Here is a 22,290-nt window from a genome sequence, read left to right on the forward strand (position 1 = left end):
AGATGACAATCACCGCGCATAGCGCGGGAGATACACTAGTTTGAAGTAATTATTGGTTTAAATTTTGAAGAAAGAAATAGTATATATTTTTATTATTATTTTTTATGTAATCAGTTATAAATAATAAAAATATATAATTAAATTTAATAGTTTAAAACAATTCGATGTCATATTTAAGTGAAGTTTGTTAAGTTTATAATATTAAATGGTTAAACAAATTTTCTTATGAATTAATTTGTCTTTTTATTTACACTTGTATTATAATTTTGCTATCGATTAATTAATAATATTTTAATATTGTAGTTATAAAATATAGTGTCAATATATAAAATTACCCACTTTCATATAGCAAAAATAAATTTTACCCATTAGGATAAAAACATAAAATTTTACCCACTTTTTGCATAAAAAGACTGAAATACCCCTCCTTAAAAATAAGCAATTCTCGCCCCCTCTCTCTCTTCTCGGTCTCTCTCTCGTTCCACCCCCCACCCGCGCTCTCTCTCTCTCTCATAGATGATTAAGGCGGCGGATCGACTGGAGCACGGCGAGGGCGGCGATGGCGACATCGGCGTTGTTGCCGCGCGTTCCTCTCCTCATCTCCAATCTCGGCGTCTCTCTCTCCTTCTTCCTCTGTCTTCATCTCACCCTATGTTCTCTCATATCTCAAATCCCCAATTTCTAAAACCCTAAATTATCTTCCATCTCAAATCCAGCGAATCGTGTGAAGGAGGAGTTTGGGGCGAATCGTGGTGGGAGGAATCGTGTGAATTTGAATTTTTCCTGAGGCCGATTTCTCATTGCGCAAGATTATCTCTTTCCATTATCATACATGCGGCAGCTCGAAGCTCCTCCAGATTCAGGTATTAAAATCGCAAATTCTAAATTCTAATATGTCTATGCTTTTTTCGTCTATCGATATCTCTGTTTTCCGTGAACTACACGAAGACTATTTTGCGTGCAAATTGCCAGAATTGATCTAAAATCGAGAAGCATGTGTTCGAGAGTAGTCTAAAAACATAATCTGTTGAAGAAAAATGTAGATATTTATTTCATGTGTTTGTAATTTGAATTTAAAGAAACTAATGAAATATGAATCTTACACAGGTGTTAGTAGTTACCAGTTCTTAAAATTCATGTAAAAAAATCATGTACGTAAACATAATCTATATACTTAATTGATATTTTGTTGATTATTTGAGAAAAGTAAATGAGCCACAAAGATTAATCCCGAAAAATAAAACTTGTTAATTCATTGTTCTAACATTATGGTTTTCTATTATCTGACGAACTTAATTATTTTAGGGTTAAGTACCAAATTCCCCCAATCGATTGTGTCTCTATCGCGTACAAGACCCTATAGTCAAGGTTAGAGTTGTTTACTACCTCAACGTCGCAAAATCGCACCAAATTTCCTCTGCCACTTAACGGACGTTAATACCGTTAGAAAAAATAATTTTTTATTTTTAATTAAAGTGGGCCCCTATCGTTGTGTTTTCCGACAACGATTCACATTTTGCGGCGGAGAAGCTCCGCTTCTTCCACTGGAGCTCATCCCTCAATTTCTTATCTCCCTCATCCAACATCCAAACAATTCACGACCTCTACATCAACCACCACGACCACCGCGGCGGCCGCCGCCAACACCAGCCCCGCCCTAACCGAGGAAAAAGTGAACCAAATCAACGTCGTAATCGGCCGCCTCTGCGACTCAAACCACCTAAAAGAAGCTTCCGACCTCATCTCTGCCGCCCTTTCCACCGCCAGGCCTCCTTTCTCTTCACTCACTCTCTCATCTCTTATCAGCCACCTCGCTTCTGAACCCGACCTCACCCACCCAATGCACCTGCTCAACACCCTCAAATACAACCCTAACGCATCGGATCCGTCGATTCTAATTCCCATCACGAAAATGCTCCTCACCTCACTCTTCGAAAATGATCGACCGAAGATGGCCGTCAAGGTTTTCTAGTGGGTGGCGCGGCCATATTTTCCCGACGATGGGATGGTGGACCTGGATCTCTATAGTGTTTTGGTTAATGGATTTTGCAGGAATGAGATGATGTTGGAGAGTCTTCGTGTTTTGAGAGTGATGGTGGGTGAAAATTTGGTGATTGGGGATGAGATTAGGGACCTGGATCTCTACAGTGTTTTGGTTAATGGATTTTGCAAGAATGGGATGATGTGAATCGTTGCCGAAAAACACAACGATAGTCAATAGGGGCCCACCTTAATTAAAAATAAAAAAATTATTTATTCTAACGATGTTAACGTCCGTTAAGTGGTGCGGGGGTGGGGAAGAGGGGGAATTTGGTGCGATTTTGCCACGTTGAGGTAGTAAACAGCTCTAACTCTGACTATAGGGTCCTGTATGCGATAGGGACGCCATCGATAAGGGGAATTTGATACTTAACCCATTATTTTATGTTTAATTATAAAATTAGTAAACTAAAAAATAACATAAGAAAAATTAAATTTATTGATTAATTGTTCTAATATATTTAACTTTTATTATTTGACAAACATAGTTATTGGCAGAATTATTATTAATCAAATTAAATTAAAAACTTTGATGGAAAAATATAACTATTGATTTGGCCAACAAATTAATTAATTAGTAAAATTAAGTTCAAAGTGCAAAATATATGTAGGCTGAGATACTACACATAACTATTTATATAGGCTTTATTTAAGATGGAGTATGATTAGAAAGCAATGTGGGATATGATGAAATAGAAATTTTATAAACGAACCAGAAAAGCAACGAAAACAAAAACCTATAACCCTTGAGAGCACAAGGCGCAGACTAAGGGGCGAGCCTCATTAAAACCTATCCCAGAAAACCTAAGGGTGCCTCCAACAATGATCCCAGTTTTTAGTTTCTAAATTGCCACATCACTGCTACATCAGCTTTAGAAACCCACCTACTTTTTTCTCTCACATCTCCTCCAACAATAAACCAGTTTCTTACTTTTTCAGGGTCCCACCATAATACACACTCCCTCTATATATATATATAGAGAGAGTTTTGATATGCTGAGCGATTATAGGTGAGCGACTATGTGGGCGACAATCCTAATCAGCATTTCTTTATTATTTTTTTCCACACGCTTATCTTTCTCCAATCTCTCTCTCATTTTTCTCCCTTCTCTTCTCTGCAATTTATCCAATTATTGTTCCCATCCAGTTCCATGAACGCCAAATCTACACAGTATTTTTTTTAATTTTCTTCTCTCATGTTTCTCTCTCTTTGTTTTTTTTACTCTCTGCAACTTACCCAATATCTTCCAATTTCGTCTCTCACATTTGTTGTTCCCCATCTCTCTCGTGTATGCTACTCTTTCTCAATATCTTAATTTGCAAATCTTAGTTTTATTTTTTAGAGGCGATTCTTTCTCAAAATAAAAAAGATTACTAGTATAATAATTCAGGCAATATTATTGCGTCAAAATAAAAAAGAATGAAGTATGAGAAGCTGAGTGGAGGGTTCAAACCAGTCGGTTAATTTGATGTCAAATTTTGTTGAGTAGATTATGAATGCAGATGTCAAAATTTTTACTAACTTATAAAATCAAAATTTGTTGTCTTATAGAGTATTATTGATTCAAGATTTTGCTCCCTTGTTTTACAAGCAAAATGGTCGATAAAATGAAATCAGAAAATCATCTATTTTTTCATGTCAAATTGATGAATAAAAAAAGCAACAATGGTTGCTTTGCAAATTTGGATAGTTTCAAACTGCTTCGCAAAGTCTGAGAGAAGAGAGCAAGCAAATGTTCTCATTATTTCTGTCGATGTTAATTTTTGTCTAATTTGAAATCCAAGTAAAAATTGAATGATCTGAATACACATAGGAGAAGATCCGTTGTAGACACAATTGGCGCAAGGAAACAAAAATCAAGAAGAAAAAATAATTAATGAATTGGGAACAACAATTGGGAAAAAAGAAAACAACGTGAGAAAGATGGAAACAACAATTGGGTAAGTTATACAGAGAGAGAAAAAGAAAGAGATAACAATTGGGTAAGTTGGGAAGAGAGAGAAAGAAAGAGATGGGAGAAAGATAAGCGAGTGAAAAAAATATTAAAAAGTGTTGATTAGGATGAGTGCTCACGGATTCGCTCACCTTAATCGCCGAGCACATCAAAACTCTCTCTCTCTCTCTCTCTCTCTCTCTCTCTATATATATATATATATATATATAGGGTTGGGTTCATGTGGATCCCTATGCTTATAATAGATCTGTAGATCCAAATCTAGACCACACATTTATGACATGTGGCGCATCAAGATGGTGACACGTGGCAAGGAGTTTCCAAGCATTTCAAGACAAAATCTGGAGAGGGGTAAAATTGGAATGTAATTTTTGAATTTAATAATTAAAAAAAATATATTTTTTTTAGATTTTCTCAAAATAGATATATTTTATATGCATATAGTTTCACACAAAGATGCATAAAGTTTTCACATGAAATGCATGACTTTGAACAGAAAAATGCATTTGATTTTTACAGTTTTGGTATTTTCACCACCCCACCCCGCACCACCCCCCAACCCACCCCACACCACCCCCCAACCCTCCCCATTACCACCCCCAACCCTCCCCTTTACCACCCCCAAAATAGTCATGTTTCACATGCATATAAAATCAAACAAAAGTGCATAAAGATTTTACATAAAAATGCATTAAATTATACAAAAAATGCATTTCATTTTAATAAATCTGGTATTTTCGCCACCCCACCCCTGCCCCACCCCCCCACCCCCCACCCAATTTTTTTTTTTTAAAAAAACTGATTTTCTGACCACTAACCCCCCACCCCCCCCCCACCCAAATTTTTTTTTTAAAAAAAAATGATTTTCTGACCACTGACCCCCCACCCACCTCTCCCCCCCAAAATTTTTTTATTTTTATTTTTTTAAAAACTGATTTTCTGACCGCTAACCCCCCACCCACCCTCCAGCCCAAAAAATTTATATTTTTTCAAAAAATGTAATGTATTTTTGTGTGAAAAGTATATGCATTTCTGTGCGAAAGTATATGCATGTAAAACATGTAATTTTTTTATGCATGTAAAAATCAGGTTTTCAAAAAAAAAAAAATGGGGGGTGGGGTGGGTGGGTGGGTGGTCAAAAAATCAGTTAAAAAAAAAAAAAAATTGGTGGGGGGCTGTGTGGGTGGGGGGTGGGGGGTAGGGGTGGGTCAGTGGTCAGAAAATCAATTTTTAAAAAAATAAAAAAAAAGTTTTTTTTTTGTGGGGGGGTGGGTGGGGGTGGGGTTCAGGGGTGTGGGGGGTGGGGTTGGGGTGGGGTGAAATCTTATGCATTTTTATATGAAACTTTATGCATTTTTATATGAAAGTTCATGCATTCTCGTATGAAACTTTATGCATCTAAAATATACCTATTTTGAGAAAATCTATTTTTTTTTTAATTTCGAAAATTACATTCCAATTTTACCCCTCTCCAGATTTTGCCTTGAAATGCCTTTATGCATCTTGATGCGCCACATGTCATAAATGTATGGTCTAGATTTGGATCTACGGATCTATTATAAGCATTGAGATCTATATGATCTCATTCCTATATACATATATATATATATATATATATATATATATATATATATATATATATATTTCTCAATTAATTTTATTTGCATTATTATTTATATACTTTAATTATATTTTTAAATTAAAATTCTATATTTTAATTATCCAATTTAATAAAATACATTAAATTTAAAATTCTAAATTATAATTAAAATTACATTGCAAAAATTTAAATTACATTAATTGAAAGTACATAAACATAATAATTCAAACTAATATTACTTAATTGGAGCCATTTGTGGCATTGATTTGTGCCCAAATTTGTTGTGTCAAATCATGTTGAAGTTGGAGATGGGTGTGTTTATTTGTTAAATCGTTGTGATTTTGGAGATAATTTCAAATGCTTCCCAATTATTAGTACTCATTGGTATTGGTTGCTGAGGAGTTGCATCTTCGTCAGACCAGTTGACCGCTTCTTCACCCTCATCCTCAATGATCATGTTGTGCAAAATAATACATGTGAGCATTATATTGCGAAGGTCTTCCTTAAAATAAGACCGCGCTGGATTTCGAACTACTGCCCAACGAGCTTGTAGCACTCCAAACGCTCGTTCGATGTCTTTTCTTGCAGCCTCTTGTCTTTGGGAAATTTTCGCCTGACCGGATCTCCTAGTGCTGGGTAACTCTTGACGAATGAAGCCCAAGTTGGATAAATTCCATCTGTTATACATCCGACCATTCACCATGAACTGAACTGGTGGGGCATTTCCCTGAAGGAATTGATTAAATAATGGAGATCCATGAAGAACATTCATATCATTGCTTGCTCCAGCGACGCCAAAGAAAGCATGCCATATCCACAAATCTACTGATGCCACCGCTTCAAGAACTATTGTAGGAACTGCGTGATCGCCTCGTGTATAGTACCCTTTGTAAGCGACATGGCAATTCCTCCACTCCCAAGTCCCAATGCATGCAATCAAGGCTTCCCAACATGCCCGGGAAGCCATGTCTTTCTTCATGCATTTGTAGCAAGCGTTGAGTATCTGCTGCATTTGGACTCCTCAAATATCGATCACCATAAATGGCAATCATACTCCTACAAAATTCATGTAGACATTCCAATGCAGTACTTTCACCCATCCGCATGTACTCATCAAGTGAATCACCGGGAGCCGCATATGTCAACTGTCGAATAGATGCGGTGCACTTTTGGAGTGGTGATAAGCCATTCCTTCCAGTTGCATCTTGCCTCAATGTGAAATAGGGTGAGTAATTGCTCATCGCATCAACAATCTTGACAAATAAAGCACACTTACAATAGCTAAACGATACATAAATGAATTACTTCTACCCATATTTAGCCTTGATTTCAGCTACAATCTTGAAATGGTTGTAGAGTTCATCCTCCGACATGCCACTAGTATCCTGTCTACAAAACTCAATATGTTGAAGCTTGAGTTGTTCCTCTTGAAGCTTGAGTTGTACCTCTTGCAGACTCAATTGTTTAGTCACAGCCTCTTGGAGATGCTTCCACTTATCTTCGTTGACTGTAGATGTCATTTTAGCCTTTTGTTTCGCTTGTCGTTTAGCTCTCTGTTGTCCCACGGTCGCATTCGAGCTCCAGTGTCCGTAGAAGAGGGACTAACTGTTTCAGAATTTTTGGCCTTTTTCTGAGGATTCTGCGGCATTTGTTGAGGAGTCCATTTCTCACAAGTTTGGATGATCTTCCATACGTGCAAGAACTTAAAGTCCTTGTTCTTTGGATCATCGTTTCTCCATGCTCTTTTGGCCACCTCTAGTACATCATCATCGTCTTGACCGCTCGCCCGGTTGCTCCAGAAATTATTGTAGATACCTGCCCATTTATTAATATCCGGATTGATTTTATAATAATGATTTTTTACCTGCGAGTAACTTCGCGCAACAGTTCCCTCTGGCCTCCACTCATTGTAGTAGGCAGCAATTTTCTCCCAAAAAACCTTTCTCTTTTGTTGATTGCCAATAATGGAGTCGGTGCTAGTGTTGTACCAAGCTTTTACAAGAAGGATATCTTCATCAGGAGTCCACATCGTCTTTGTCTCCTTTACATTTGCAGTAGATTTAACAACTTCCTCGACTCCATCATCGTCATCATGAGCAAGGGAAATTTGTGAAGAATATTGAGGAAACTGGGAGCTAGTTTGTTGAGATTGATTTGGTGGAGGCATGAAATAGTTGGAAGGAATGTTGGATGAAAATTGTGAAGGAAAATTTGTTCCAGTTGGAGAGTTGAATGAAAATTGTTGAGAATAAATCGAACCACCAGGAGAGTTGAATGGAAATTGTTGAGAAAAATTTGAACCGCCGAAAGAGTTGAATGGAAATTGTTGAGGAAAATTCGGAGACATTTGATAATTGTATGGAAATTGTTGTTGAGGGTAAGACATGTGGTGATATTGTGAATTTGGAAAATAAGAATTTTGGAAATTTTGAGAGCTTGAATTACTTGAGTCGGAATTTTGAGAGCTTGAATCCGTCATTTTAATTATGGTGAAAAGAAAGACAAAAATATAAAATAAGAAGAAGATAGATTGTTGGGAAGATGTGTGAATAAGGAAAATTGAAGTGAAGTATATATAGAAAATTTTAACAATTTTACCGTTAGTTATTAAAATTAGCCGTTATAAAATTATATATAGCCGTTGTTTTTTTACAATGCAAAATAAAACATTCAAAATAAAATACTACAATACAATGCAAAATAATTAAAACACATATAATGGAAAAAAATATAAAATAAAAAACCACAATTGAAATAACCGAAGCCATACTCCCATAATTCAAATGACACGCTTTCAATGAGAAAAAGTAGGCCACAAAAGCAAAAAAATGGCTGCCAGCATAAAAATTGGGTCCCACACGTCATAAGAAACCAGTTCTTTGTTTGCACCTAGTTTCTCGATTTTTTCGAAGAAACTGATTCCTACTTACTCCAATGCTAGTTCTTTATTTTAGAAACTGGAAATACTTACCGTTGGAGGCACCCTAAGAAGGAAAAAACCAAGATAGGAAAAAGAGTACCCGTCTAAAAACTAACGAAGACGAAACAAATTGGAGAAACGGAAATGCAACTTCAAAGACTCCGGCCTAACCATTGTCCCTAAGCTGCCCGATTTTCTCACAATCAAGAAAGTGAAAATCAAGATAAGCAAAAAGCAACAGGCAAAACCAAGAGAAACCATCTTAATTAAAAATAAAAACTCGAGGCTGAAAAAGGAAACCTCCCACACCCCATCTTTGAACCCCAACTACCAACACCACAAAACCAGCCAACCCCATCCCCAAAGCAGCCACCGCCGCCAGAGATCTCCTGTTGACCGCCAGCGCCTTCCGCCAGGCAGCGACAACTAGTGCTGCCGCCGGTTCCGGGCCCGAACCGGCGGTTCAGGGTCGGGAATCCGGCGAACCTGAACCGGCCCGGATGAAAGCACAAGGGCCGGTTTTCTGACCCTGAACCGGCGGTTCCGGTCCAGGCCGAAAATCGGCGGTTCCGGGCTTTTTCCTTTTTTTTTCAATTTTTTTTGTATTCTTTTTTATGAAATTAAATGATTTGTGATGTGATGAAATTTCAAAATTCTAATTCAACTTAAATCTTAAAATATATAATATAAATTACTTGTGTAGAAATTTTCATTGAAGGATCTAAAATCTTAGCAATTAAAAAAACATCGGGAATTTCAAGAAAATATTTAAGCCACTTAATGATCATTTGATATGATACATCCTTCAAATCGTTTTTTTTTATAACAATCATTTAAAGCAATACCAATAAACATGCAATGTTCTAAAACTTTAATACTAGTACAATAATAAACACCGGATAAATCTGTGGTAGCATTTTGAAAAACCTTTAAACGTTGAAATAAACTACCACATTGTTTCCAATAAGAGGGCAATAAAAGCAAGTTAGCCTCGGGAGTTGCTCTAAAAAAATCACATAAATGCTCAACATGTTCCATGGTAGATGCAAGCATGCCAAATGTTGAATTCCAACGTGTAGAAATATCTTTAACAAAATTTGTATATCGAATTTTTTTGTGACGACAATATTTTTGCCATTTTTTGCCAATAGCGGCTTTTCTATGCAACATATTAACGGCTTGTCTAATGGGATCAACAACATTATTAATAAGAGTATAAGCATCTTGTACACATCTATTTAAAATATGACAAATACAACGAGCATGAAAATACCTACCTTCAAAAGAGGGTGCGCACGCGGCAACTAACTCGGGAATGGAGGCGGTGTTGGCGGATGCATTATCAAATCCAATCGAAAATATCTTGTTTAAAATGCGATACTCATTTAACATAGAAACAATCAATTGAGCAATATTAGTAGCATTATGTGTTTCATTGAAATCTCTAAATGCAATTAAACGTTTTTGAATTAACCAACATTCGTCAACCCAATGACAAGTAATACCCATATAAGAATATCTTTGGAAAGAATCACTCCATATGTCGGAACATATAGAAAAATTTTGATTTAAATTCTTAAAATGTTTTCGTAAATCACGTTTTCTTTCTTCGGCTTGTCGCCTAATATTTTTGCACATAGAAGTTCGACCAATTTTTTTGGCGGCCGGATTATAAGCATTTTTCATAGTATGTTCAAAAGTAAATTTATCGGCATGCATAAAAGGCAAATGCTCCATTGAAACATAACGAGCCATGTAATCTCGAGCATTTTGTTGGTCATATTTCCATAAAACATTACCATGTTCATTACCTTGTCGTTCGAAAGCTTCGGGATGTAGTTGAGTTTGAGTTGTATGGATTCCAAACTCGACAGTGTGTTGCTTCTCCATGTGCCTTATGAGGGTGCCATAACCCCCTCCCGCTTTCCATTGATAAGTAGCGTTGCAATAGTTGCAATAGGCAATGAACCTCTCGGGAGCATTTGGAGCATCATTTGGATGTGGTGGAGCGGGTTCCTTCCTAAAATATTTTATGAAAATGTTAGAAGAAAGTGCTTTACTCTTACCCTTACCCTTACCTCTAGTGGGAGGGATTTCCTCCTCAACGTTGTGACGTGCTTGCTCGGCTTCCTCCTCCGCCTCTAGTTGTCGAATTCTACGTGCATATTCTTCATCCTCCGCTTCTTGAAGTTGTCTAGCATATGCTTCATCGGCAGCCTCCCGGCGTGCGCCGATTGGTCCTCGTTCAACTGGAATTTTCACCATTCTCCTAGAGGATGATGATGGAACTTGAACATTTTGAGTAAACTCGTAAGAAGTGGGAGTGCTATCAATATCTTCTTCGTGGTCGACATTGATAGACTTGCCACGGTTACCACGACCATGAGACATGATAACAAATAAACAAGTAGATAAGAGAATATAGATAATAGAGGTTAGAGAATAATAAGCAAGAACAATAAAGTAAATGAGCAAGTGAGTGTAGTGATAATGTAATTGAAATATATAATATAGTATAGTATAGTATAGTATATTATAGTATTTAGTACTTAATAGTAGTACTAGTAGTAATATAATGTAAAGCAAGAACAATAAATTAAAGGAGCAAGTGAGTGTAGTGATAGTGTAATTGAAATATATAGTATAGTATTTTGTACTTAATAGTAGTACTAGTAATAATATAATGTAAAGCAAGAACAATAAATTAAAGGAGCAAGTGAGTGTAGTGATAGTGTAATTGAAATATATAGTATAGTATAGTATTTAGTACTTAATAGTAGTACTAGTAGTAATATAATGTAAAGCAAGAACAATAAAGTAAAGCAAGAGAATAGCCAAAGAATTATAGAGCAAGAGCAATAGCAATAGCACATAAAGAATGGAGGAGAATTAGAAGTAGAAGAGAGGAGAGTGTAGAATTGTTAATACAATGGAGTGATTTTGAAGGTGGAAGAAGGGGATATTTATAGATAAAATTGGGTGGGGGGAAAATGTGAATTAGATAAAATTGTGTGGGGAAAAGTATAATTATAATGTTGAAAATTTGAAAAAATAAAATAAAAAAGCAAAACATTTCAAATTTTGAATTGAACTAAAGAGTAAATAAGCCAAGAAGGCCGGTCAAGCCCTAGGCGCCTAGCCCCCTGCCGCCTAGCCTGCGCCCCTGCCCCCCTGCGCCCCAACTGCTCACTGCTCAGCCTGCTCTCCTCGGCCCCCACGCCGGAACCGGCGGTTCCGGGCCGGCGGTTCAGGGTTGGGGGAAATGTGAACCTTAACCGGCCCGGATAACTGGCGGTTCAGGGTCGAACCGCCGGTTCCGGGCGGCCCTTGGCAGCACTAGCGACAACAGCAAAAAACGTGTAAGCAATGTGGGATATGAGTTGTAAGGAAAAATGAGAATGGAGGAGAAAATTAAGAATTAAAGAGAATTGAGAAAAATATAAATAAAGAAATTCTAGGTATGCCACACATAGACGTAATTCTTTTAATCATAAGTTGAGTTATCATTTAAAATGAAGACATATAAAAAATCGATGTAAAATTTCAATTGATTATGCCTCATAAAAAATTACTTTGGAATTCAAATTTTATTTAAAAAAAATTGAAGCCAATACATTACTATCAATAAATATATATGAATATAAAGAAGTTAATATATGAATTAAAAAAAAAAACTAATGAAATATGAGTCTTACACCGCTGTTAGTAGTTACCAATTCTTACAATTTCATATAATAAAAATCATGTACATAAACATCATCTATACTGAATTAATATTTTATTGATTAATTGTGAAATGGAAATGAGCAAAAAAGATTAATCCTGAAAAATAAAAATTGTCAATTCATTTTCTAACATATGGATTTCTATTTGACAAACTTGATTATTTTATATTAATTATAAAATTAGTACACGAAAAAAATAATATAAGAAAAGTTAAATTTATTAATTCATTATTCTAATATATGGACTTCTATTATTTGACAAACTTAGTTATTGTCTAAATTATATTAGTTAAATTAGATTAAAATTTGATGGAACATGCTAATTAATTAATTAGCCGAATTAAATTCAAGGTGCAAAACATATGTAGGATGAGATATTCTAAACATAACTATTTATATAGATTTTATTCAAACTGGAGTATGATTAGGAAGCAATGTGGAATAGGAATTATAAAGAAAATGAGAATGAATAAGAAAAATAAAAATTAAAGAGGATAATATATATATATATATATAGGTTTTTCCCTCCCGGGTTTTCTTAGCAAGGTTTTAACGAGGCTCGGTCCTTAGTCTGCTTCTCTGTGCATTCATGGGTTCTTTAGGTTTTTTCCTCTTTTAATAAAATTTATTTTAATTAATATATATATATAGTGTGCGGTTATAGTGAGAACCACACTTATCGTGAGAACATAAGAACCATTAAAATCAATGCATCTACTATATAAATAATTAATGCATTCGCTATTAAATTTAATGCATCCGAAAATAATAAATTTTTTGCTCCCTTCAGGATTCGAACCCAGGATCTGCATTCATCCACCAAGATGATGCATCCACCGTAGATCTTGATGATCGAATGACTTAAAATGGTTCTCTGTTCTAATTTTATTTAGTGGTTCTTATTTGAATCTCTCCCTATATATATACCTATATATATATATATAAAGAAATTTTAAACACATATCTTATGGGCCAAACCCATTTTCCTATAAAGATAAGGCCTATGAAAAGTAAAATAGGGACACGGATAGAATCACCCTTCGAACCATAAATTATATTGCAATCCGGATTTATAGGGCGTAAATTTATTGGGCCGTATTTGTAGAAATTCATGTCGTAGGCCGCAGCACTAAGGCCCGACAATTATAGATTTATAGTGAGACTGTGAGAGTAGTGTTGTTTCTTTTTTTTTGTTTCTTTTTTTAAAAGTGCGTTTACTTTGATGGAAATGTGAACCTTAACCGGCCCGGATAACTGGCGGTTCGGCCCTGAACCGGCCCGTCGGTTAACGGTCCGGGCCCGAACCGTTGACCGGCGGGCCGGTTCAGGGTCGAACCGCCGGTTCCGGACGGCCCTTGGCAGCACTAGCGACAACAGCAAAAAACGTGTAAGCAATGTGGGATATGAGTTGTAAGGAAAAATGAGAATGGAGGAGAAAATTAAGAATTAAAGAGAATTGAGAAAAATATAAATAAAGAAATTCTAGGTATGCCACACATAGACGTAATTCTTTTAATCATAAGTTGAGTTATCATTTAAAATGAAGACATATAAAAAATCGATGTAAAATTTCAATTGATTATGCCTCATAAAAAATTACTTTGGAATTCAAATTTTATTTAAAAAAAATTGAAGCCAATACATTACTATCAATAAATATATATGAATATAAAGAAGTTAATATATGAATTAAAAAAAAAACTAATGAAATATGAGTCTTACACCGCTGTTAGTAGTTACCAATTCTTACAATTTCATATAATAAAAATCATGTACATAAACATCATCTATACTGAATTAATATTTTATTGATTAATTGTGAAATGGAAATGAGCAAAAAAGATTAATCCTGAAAAATAAAAATTGTCAATTCATTTTCTAACATATGGATTTCTATTTGACAAACTTGATTATTTTATATTAATTATAAAATTAGTACACGAAAAAAATAATATAAGAAAAGTTAAATTTATTAATTCATTATTCTAATATATGGACTTCTATTATTTGACAAACTTAGTTATTGTCTAAATTATATTAGTTAAATTAGATTAAAATTTGATGGAACATGCTAATTAATTAATTAGCCGAATTAAATTCAAGGTGCAAAACATATGTAGGATGAGATATTCTAAACATAACTATTTATATAGATTTTATTCAAACTGGAGTATGATTAGGAAGCAATGTGGAATAGGAATTATAAAGAAAATGAGAATGAATAAGAAAAATAAAAATTAAAGAGGATAATATATATATATATATATATATATATATATATAGGTTTTTCCCTCCCGGGTTTTCTTAGCAAGGTTTTAACGAGGCTCGGCCCTTAGTCTGATTCTCTGTGCATTCATGGGTTCTTTAGGTTTTTTTCCTCTTTTAATAAAATTTATTTTAATTAATATATATATATAGTGTGCGGTTATAGTGAGAACCACACTTATCGTGAGAACATAAGAACCATTAAAATCAATGCATCTACTATATAAATAATTAATGCATTCGCTATTAAATTTAATGCATCCGAAAATAATAAATTTTTTGCTCCCTTCAGGATTCGAACCCAGGATCTGCATTCATCCACCAAGATGATGCATCCACCGTAGATCTTGATGATCGAATGGCTTAAAATGGTTCTCTGTTCTAATTTTATTTAGTGGTTCTTATTTGAATCTCTCCCTATATATATACCTATATATATATATAAAGAAATTTTAAACACATATCTTATGGGCCAAACCCATTTTCCTATAAAGATAAGGCCTATGAAAAGTAAAATAGGGACACGGATAGAATCACCCTTCGAACCATAAATTTTATTGCAATCCGGATTTATAGGGCGTAAATTTATTGGGCCGTATTTGTAGAAATTCATGTCGTAGGCCGCAGCACTAAGGCCCGACAATTATAGATTTATAGTGAGACTGTGAGAGTAGTGTTGTTTCTTTTTTTTTTTGTTTCTTTTTTTAAAAGTGCGTTTACTTTGATGGAAATGAAGAGAAAAAAAAAATACATTTTTACCTAATTTTTATCATTTTCACAAATTTATTATAATGAAAAAATTTCTCCGAATATAGTGGAATATTTTCTCGGGTAGCCCTTTTCACTCATTTTCTCTCTAATATTGGATAATATTATCCTAAGGTAGGGGTGTGAAAATATTTTTCAACATTTTCTCATCTTTTCACCTTTAATAAACATATGATAAAAAATGAGAAAAATAGTAAACGCACCTTAAAGAGTATTATAATAAGGTTATTATTAAAAAATAATTCAAATTTTAACCTTATGATTATTTTATAGTTAGAATTTATAACTATTACAAATATAATATAAAATTATCTTTATTGTTCAGTATGTGGTTCAAATCAAAATTTCGATCAATTGAGGAGTTACATGGCTAGCTGAAAATTGACTTGGCAATTAAAAAAATTACATCAAAGTTTTTATATCCATACCATCTCCCAAACGCCATTGTTTCACTCAAGAGTTCAAATTTTATCTAATGTAAAATTTGGTATTTTAAAGTTGATGTGGATATTAAAAATTTGATTTTTTTTATTATTATTATCGAATCAGCTTTCGGCGAGCCACAACACCCCTACAGTTGATGGAAATTTTGACTCGAACTATAAGTTGAACAATAATGATAAATTCTGATTATATTTGTAACTTGGACTAGTTAAGAGACAACATATGATCACAATTCAGACTAATTTTAGTAATAACTCTATTATACTAAAATATATTATGCATGCATTAATAATATTATTACATTCTAATAAATACAAATGAAACTAATCAGATATACTTGCGCGATATGACTTATTTATTGGAACCAAGGCGGATCTAAGACTTGTCGATCGGGGGGAGGGGAAGGGAGGGGCGTTGAACTTGAAGGCATTGCATGGGGGTTCGGGGCGGTAGTCCCTGAGCCAAATTTTTTTGAATAGCTTATACAATTTTTTTTTTGTGTCGAAATAGGATTTTAATGGACTTAGGATTAAAAATCAGTCACATAATATAATAAATAGTTGTATTTTTTTCTATTGATCCAATAATAGGTACATTGAAAGTACATAAAGAGCTACATCTATGCATTTTTTTTAAAAAATCATCTATATTCTATAAAAATAAATTAATTTTCATTATTATATTGAAGATTTTTATTTTGTTTAGAGACTGGACTGGGCTATGTAGATATTAAGCTAAATATATGCAATATATATAGAATAAATATTTGGACGTGCATTGGGCTGAAGCTCAGTGTAGCCTTTGAATAGATCTGTCCCTGATTGGAACAACCTATGTTATAAACTCTATTTTATGTGTTAGAGGGATTAACCTCTTTTTCTAATATATTTAAGTCAACCTGTCAATTTTGAATTATATTTACATCCCTAGTCAGTATGATTAAGAGGGTGTTTGGCTGAGCTTATAAGCTCTTCATAATAGTTTATAAGTTGTTTAGGAGCTTTAAAGCATCTCCAGCCCTTGGCGCTTAGGGATGGCGCTAATTGGTGGTCCCCACCTTAGCGCCACCCATTTCCAGTGCATTGGCGCTAAAATCTCCATTTCCAATTAATCCCATTTTTCACTATTTTAATTTAAGGTGATGACTGGTATGCATAAATGGAATTAGAAGAGAATGGAATTGATTTAGGAATGGAATGATAATGGGAATTGAATGGACTGAAATATAAGATTCTTATGGTTGGTATTTACAAGGAATGAATGGATAAGAATGAAATAAAATTAACACAATAACAATAATAATAATATTATTAAATTATTATTATTATTATTAAAATTATTTTATTATTTTTACTATTATTTATTATTATTATTAAAATTATTTTATTATTTTTACTATTATTTATTATTATTATTAATTTTATTATATTATATTATTATTATTTCAATTATTATTATTTATTATATTAATAATATTAAATTATTTTACTACTACTAATATTATTATTAATTATTTAATTAAACAAATAAACTTTTATTACTCCCTCCGTCCCACGAAGCATGACACAGTTTCCTTTTTGGTCTGTCCCACGAAGCATGACACATTTCTAAAAATGGTAAAAAAAAATTACCCTTTATTCACATTTTCACTTTTTCACCTACCACACTTAACACACAAAATACCAATTTCTTAATTCCCATGCCGAAAAGAAGTGTGTCATGCTTCATGGGACGGAGGGAGTATATAGCAATCTCATATCCGTGGGAATACATAATACCATAGGGGAGCGGATAAATGGCTAATCCCATATGTGTGGGAATAGGCATTCAATAAGGAATGATGATTCTCATTACAAAAACAGTACCAGCCATAAGATTGGAAATGAACGCAGAAATCATCATTCTATTCTCATTACATTCCTTCATATCAGTCATGCCCTATATTTCAACATTTCATTAATTAAAATAAAATAAAGATTACATAAATTTAAATAATTAAAATAAAATAAAAATTACATAAATTTAAATCAATTCTCTACGCCTCATTACGTCCTGAAGAATGCTAGTGTGCAATGTCAATTGAGCCTCCGATATAGCCGAAGTGTCCGTGTTGCGAATTTTGTAATTGAGCTCTTCCCTTCGTACTTCGGCTTCTCGCAGCCTTGCCTCGACTTCTTTGGCTCGTACGTCAGCTTTTTTGGATTTTGCCTTGACGATAGAACCAGTTTGGTTGGCATGTTCTTTCATGCTCTCGGCGACGTGTTCAAGTGCCATATAGTACGCCGACTTGTCCTACGATGATTTCTCCTTCTTCCATTTTCCTTTGTCTCGCTTCGCCGCCTTCTGGCCTTGAGGCCGCTTCGTGATGCTCGGCTCTGAGGATGTTGTAGCGGCCGCTCCATCGAATCCCTTCGACTTCTTGGAGGAATGAACATCCTCGCCCTGAGATGCGAACTTTTGACATTCGCGCAAAATGTGCCAACATTTGATGTACTTGAATCGAACTCCATGGTTGGACTCGTAGATTTCTTGCTCGGCTTCACTGATTTGTTCGTCGCTCATCCCGCTTCCCCAATTGCCTTTGCACTTGTCGTATATCGCCACCCAAGCTTTAACACTCTTTTGAACGCGTTGAAAGTGGGATTTGATAAGTCGGAGCTCACGGTGAGTAGTTCCCGGTGGCCTTCTCGCGTTGTATTTTTCCGTGATGCTACCCAATATTCTGGAGCCCTTTGACTATCTCTCAATATGGAGTCAAGGGTAACCTCCGCCCACAACATGCATATGAGCTCCGACTCGGCGGAGGTGTAGCCACTACGGGATCCCTTTGCAGCCTTCGGCTTCACTTCGTCGGCAACGGGGGGTGGGTTCGCCGGGGGTGGAACGTTGCCCACCTCTAACGCGTTGGACGCTTAGGAAAAAAGAGTGAACCCCATCATCGGGTTGGTAGTCGGAATGGCCGCATCTTGAGAATACTTCTTGAAAAATTCATCAAAACCTTCATCCATTGCTTGAAGTTGATATGAAAATTAAAGAGTGTGGAGAAATTGTAGAGAGGTTGTAGAGAAATTGTAGAATATGAAAAAAGAAGAAGAGAAAGTGTAGTATTTATAGAAGAAAAAAGGAAAAAAAAAATCGCAACAGTCAAAAGAAAGAAAAAAGAAAAGAAAAATCGACTGTTCCCTACAGTTTTATTCGGATTTAATTTTTATTTATTTTTTTAAAACACACGCGTTAATGGGACGCGCCTTCTCCAATTCTCTTCATGCCTCCCTCGAGCCCCAGCAACCCGCCAGCCGGAGATGCTCTTATAAGCTCTTTCAAAGTGTTTGTAAAATAAGCTCTTAAAGAGTTTATAAGCTCCCCAAAAAATAAGTTTTTCTACCCTAACTTATTTTCTCATTATCTTATAAGCAACACTCATTTTACAAAAATAATTTAACTATTAGTATTTTTTTATTTTCTCTATATATCATTCTATTTTCATCTCTCTTCGATTTTCTCTCTCTATCAAAAATTATCTCTCTCTAGCTTATAAGCTCAATTATCCAAACACTTTGACAACTTATAAGCTTTTAAGAAACTACATCCTATTAGCTTATAAGCTCTTTAAAATAAGTTTAGACAAACGCCCTCTAACTAGAGACTCAAAACTTCTACACATATACGTCTCAAAAAAAAAAAAAAAAAACCGAAGGTGCACGAAATTCAAAAGCGCTCAAATAAATACAAAGAAAAAAAACACCAATTATTCAATATTTCAATAGTATATTTGATATATATATATATATAAATATAAGATTATCATATTAAAGAAAAAAGAATAGATGCATAGTTCCACCTAAAAGAAGCAAGAGACATGAAGATGGAAAAACGTGAACCAATAATTTTTTAGGGGCGAAATGAAGAAGAAAATGAGTAACCCCCTTATAGGTTCGAAATGCACCATCGTCTATATATATGAAAAATGGTGATTTGGAATTAACGTATACTTTCCTCTGTTTCTCGAATAACTTCTTAGAATGAAAGGGCAAAGATTTTAAAATAATAGGTGAAAATGTAAAAATTAAAAATAAACGAAGTATTAGGAATTAAGAAAAAATAAAAAATAAAAGATAAATTAAGTATTATTAATGGATGTATAATCCATAAATAAAAAATAAATTTTTAGGAACGACTTAAAAAAAATAGTAAAAAGTTATTTCGAGGTCCATCCAATATATATTTAAATTAATTGGTGATTGAGAATTTATTGGTTCAAGAAAAGGGGCATAAGTCTTCAAAAAAAGGAAAGAAAAGAAAAGGAAAGAGCATAAGCCTCCCCCATATCCGCCCAAATTCCCACCATCCACCATGAATCATCGATCAGCATCAAACATCACCCATGCCCATGCATAATCATCAATTCCCCTCCACCAGTTGTCACTAAATATATCACCTAGCTACTTTTCTTTCTATATTTTATTTAATGGGAACTAAACTCACTAATTGAAACTTAAACGTTACGCACGCATACATAATTCACAGCAGAATAATTTATTGCCTCTAATTTCACCATCAATCTACGTAGACATTTTGCTTTCATTCAACTTGCCTCCACTGTGCCCAGCTCTTTTGAACTTTTTTTTTTCGTTTGGGCCTGACAATTTTATTTGCAGACGAATTCCTTTTTTATTTTTCCGCAGAAATGTTTCATTATGATATATATGGACGTGATAACCATTTTCAGCCTCTAAATCATCAAAAATTTATGGTAAATACAACCCTTGAGTTCAAATCTCATTAAATGCTTTGAATATTTGATTTCACCAACTATAATACTTTGAATATTAATATTCAGTTCAGCATTAAGTTATGGTTAAAGTCCCACATAAGTCATAACAATAAGGTGCATGGAAGTAGTTTCGAGAGCTCAAATTGAATTTTAAAGATTATTATTATTATTATTATTATTATTATTATTATTATTATTATTATTGTCCTCAGAAAAATTTGGATTGTTATATTTAGAGCACTCCCAGCAGATCACCTAAATGCATCACTAACTCTAAATTTAAGCTAAAACAATTGAAAATGAGATAAAAAAAATGCATCCAGCAGATCCCCTAAATTGGATGAGGCCCACAAAAAATTTTACACCTACCTAAATTCAATCTTAAATTTACACTCACCCTAAATTTATTTTAAACTTATAATTAGTAGGGCCCACACATAATTATTGTTTTTATTTAGAAAATAGGAGATCTAGTGTATGCATTTGTAAAATCGAGATCTTAAAATTAAATAGGGAAGCTTTAAGGATGAATATAGGAGCATAATTTTAGAATTTTTGGTCGAAGTGCTCTTATGTACTTGTTGCGCCTTAACTTTTTGGGCGCAATTATGAGTATCTTTTGGCCTTTTGCTTTTTTTTTTCTCTTGTTATTTTTATTTTAAAATACATAGTATAAATTACTTATGCATATAATGCGCCAAAAAGTTGCATAGAAATGGCAAGAAAAGAGAATTATCGAGGCGTTATCCAAATCCTTTGGAAGTTAGTCATGTAAATTGTGACTTTCTTTTAGGCCTCGAGTCAGCCGAAGCCACAGTGGCTTACTCGATCTGTGGGTGACTTGAGTAAGTGGGATCGAGTCACCCACTGTGAATGCTCTAATTCCAGATTATTCTTCATGCATCTTGCCTCCAACTTCATGCAAATAGCATCTACTATTAATTTTGTAATGTTTGAGTTTAATTTCAATGAAATTTTAATTATTAAATTAGATATCAAATTTAATTGAGTTCAACATTAAAATCAAATATAAAATAAAAAATAAAATTTAAGAGTCAAGGTGGAGGCTCTCCCACTATGAGGAGTGGGTGTAAAAATGATGGGGACCATTTTTAAGCACCGACTTGAGCTCTGCCTCTCCACTACCGATGATCTAACTATATATATTCATAGATTAATCTCTAAAAATCTTTTATTCCTTTTTTTAACTGAAGTTAGTTTTTGTTTTTAGATGTAATTGAAGTAAATTAAGTGGCTAGCATTTAACCTTAGGTGATCATCTAGAAGAAAACAAAAATAAATGCTTTTCAATATTTTATTTTTCTTAATCCGCGTTAGGTTAATTTTCAACTGCAATTGACCAATTCGTTGTATCGTAATCGAAGTATTGAAGTGTGGGATCGTATTTTCCACAAAAAAAGTTGTGAATTAAAACAAAAAGAAAAAAAGAAAAAGAAAAATGTATTGAAGTGTGGACCGAAACGGGAAAAAAGGTGAGCTTCTTACCCCCAAAAACCGAATAAACAAAGTCTTTGTTCTAAAAAAATTGAAAAGGGCAAGAAAAAGGCCCCACACGCTAAATCTGATAAAGAGCGAAAATGATGGGTGTATAAATTTGGAAAGATAGAGACGCTTAAACCTCGTATAGGTTCCTGCAATGGTGGAGTGACGTGGCACCATATTACGATGCCGGGTCCACTACAATTGGCTCGAACGATAAGCGCCCGGGAAATTACCATCGCGAATTGCCCCTTCAAAAATGCATTTACCATTACTAGTTACTACTCTCAATACAATAT

General features: G+C 34.3%; 2 protein-coding genes across 2 annotated transcripts; both read right to left on the bottom strand.

The window, feature by feature from the left end:
• Positions 1-5,920: 5,920 nt before the first annotated feature.
• Positions 5,921-7,115, bottom strand: LOC130998183 (uncharacterized). The gene is made up of 3 exons (XM_057923615.1): positions 6,933-7,115; positions 6,480-6,848; positions 5,921-6,322 (listed from the first exon to the last, which is right to left on the bottom strand). The coding sequence occupies exons 1-3, from the start codon at positions 7,113-7,115 to the stop codon at positions 5,921-5,923; spliced, it is 954 nt and encodes a 317-aa protein (XP_057779598.1).
• LOC130998184 (glutathione S-transferase T3-like) lies at positions 7,112-7,762 on the bottom strand. The gene has a single exon (XM_057923616.1). The coding sequence runs from the start codon at positions 7,760-7,762 to the stop codon at positions 7,112-7,114; it is 651 nt and encodes a 216-aa protein (XP_057779599.1).
• Between the last annotated feature and the right edge of the window lie 14,528 nt (positions 7,763-22,290).

The sequence above is a fragment of the Salvia miltiorrhiza genome, chromosome 8 (genome assembly GCF_028751815.1).
Source record: "Salvia miltiorrhiza cultivar Shanhuang (shh) chromosome 8, IMPLAD_Smil_shh, whole genome shotgun sequence".
In the NCBI taxonomy this organism is placed as follows: Eukaryota; Viridiplantae; Streptophyta; class Magnoliopsida; order Lamiales; family Lamiaceae; genus Salvia; species Salvia miltiorrhiza.

What these genes read in the sequence shown, in the direction of transcription:
- LOC130998184 (XM_057923616.1), bottom strand. Translation starts at nt 7,762, where the DNA reads ATGCCTCCACCAAATCAATCTCAACAAACTAGCTCCCAGTTTCCTCAA.
- LOC130998183 (XM_057923615.1), bottom strand. Translation starts at nt 7,115, where the DNA reads ATGACATCTACAGTCAACGAAGATAAGTGGAAGCATCTCCAAGAGGCT. An exon ending in TCTACAACCATTTCAAGATT is followed by an intron (nt 6,849 to 6,932) that starts GTAGCTGAAATC and finishes TTATTTGTCAAG; the next exon opens with ATTGTTGATGCGATGAGCAA. An exon ending in TGCCATGTCGCTTACAAAGG is followed by an intron (nt 6,323 to 6,479) that starts GTACTATACACG and finishes CAATTCCTTCAG; the next exon opens with GGAAATGCCCCACCAGTTCA.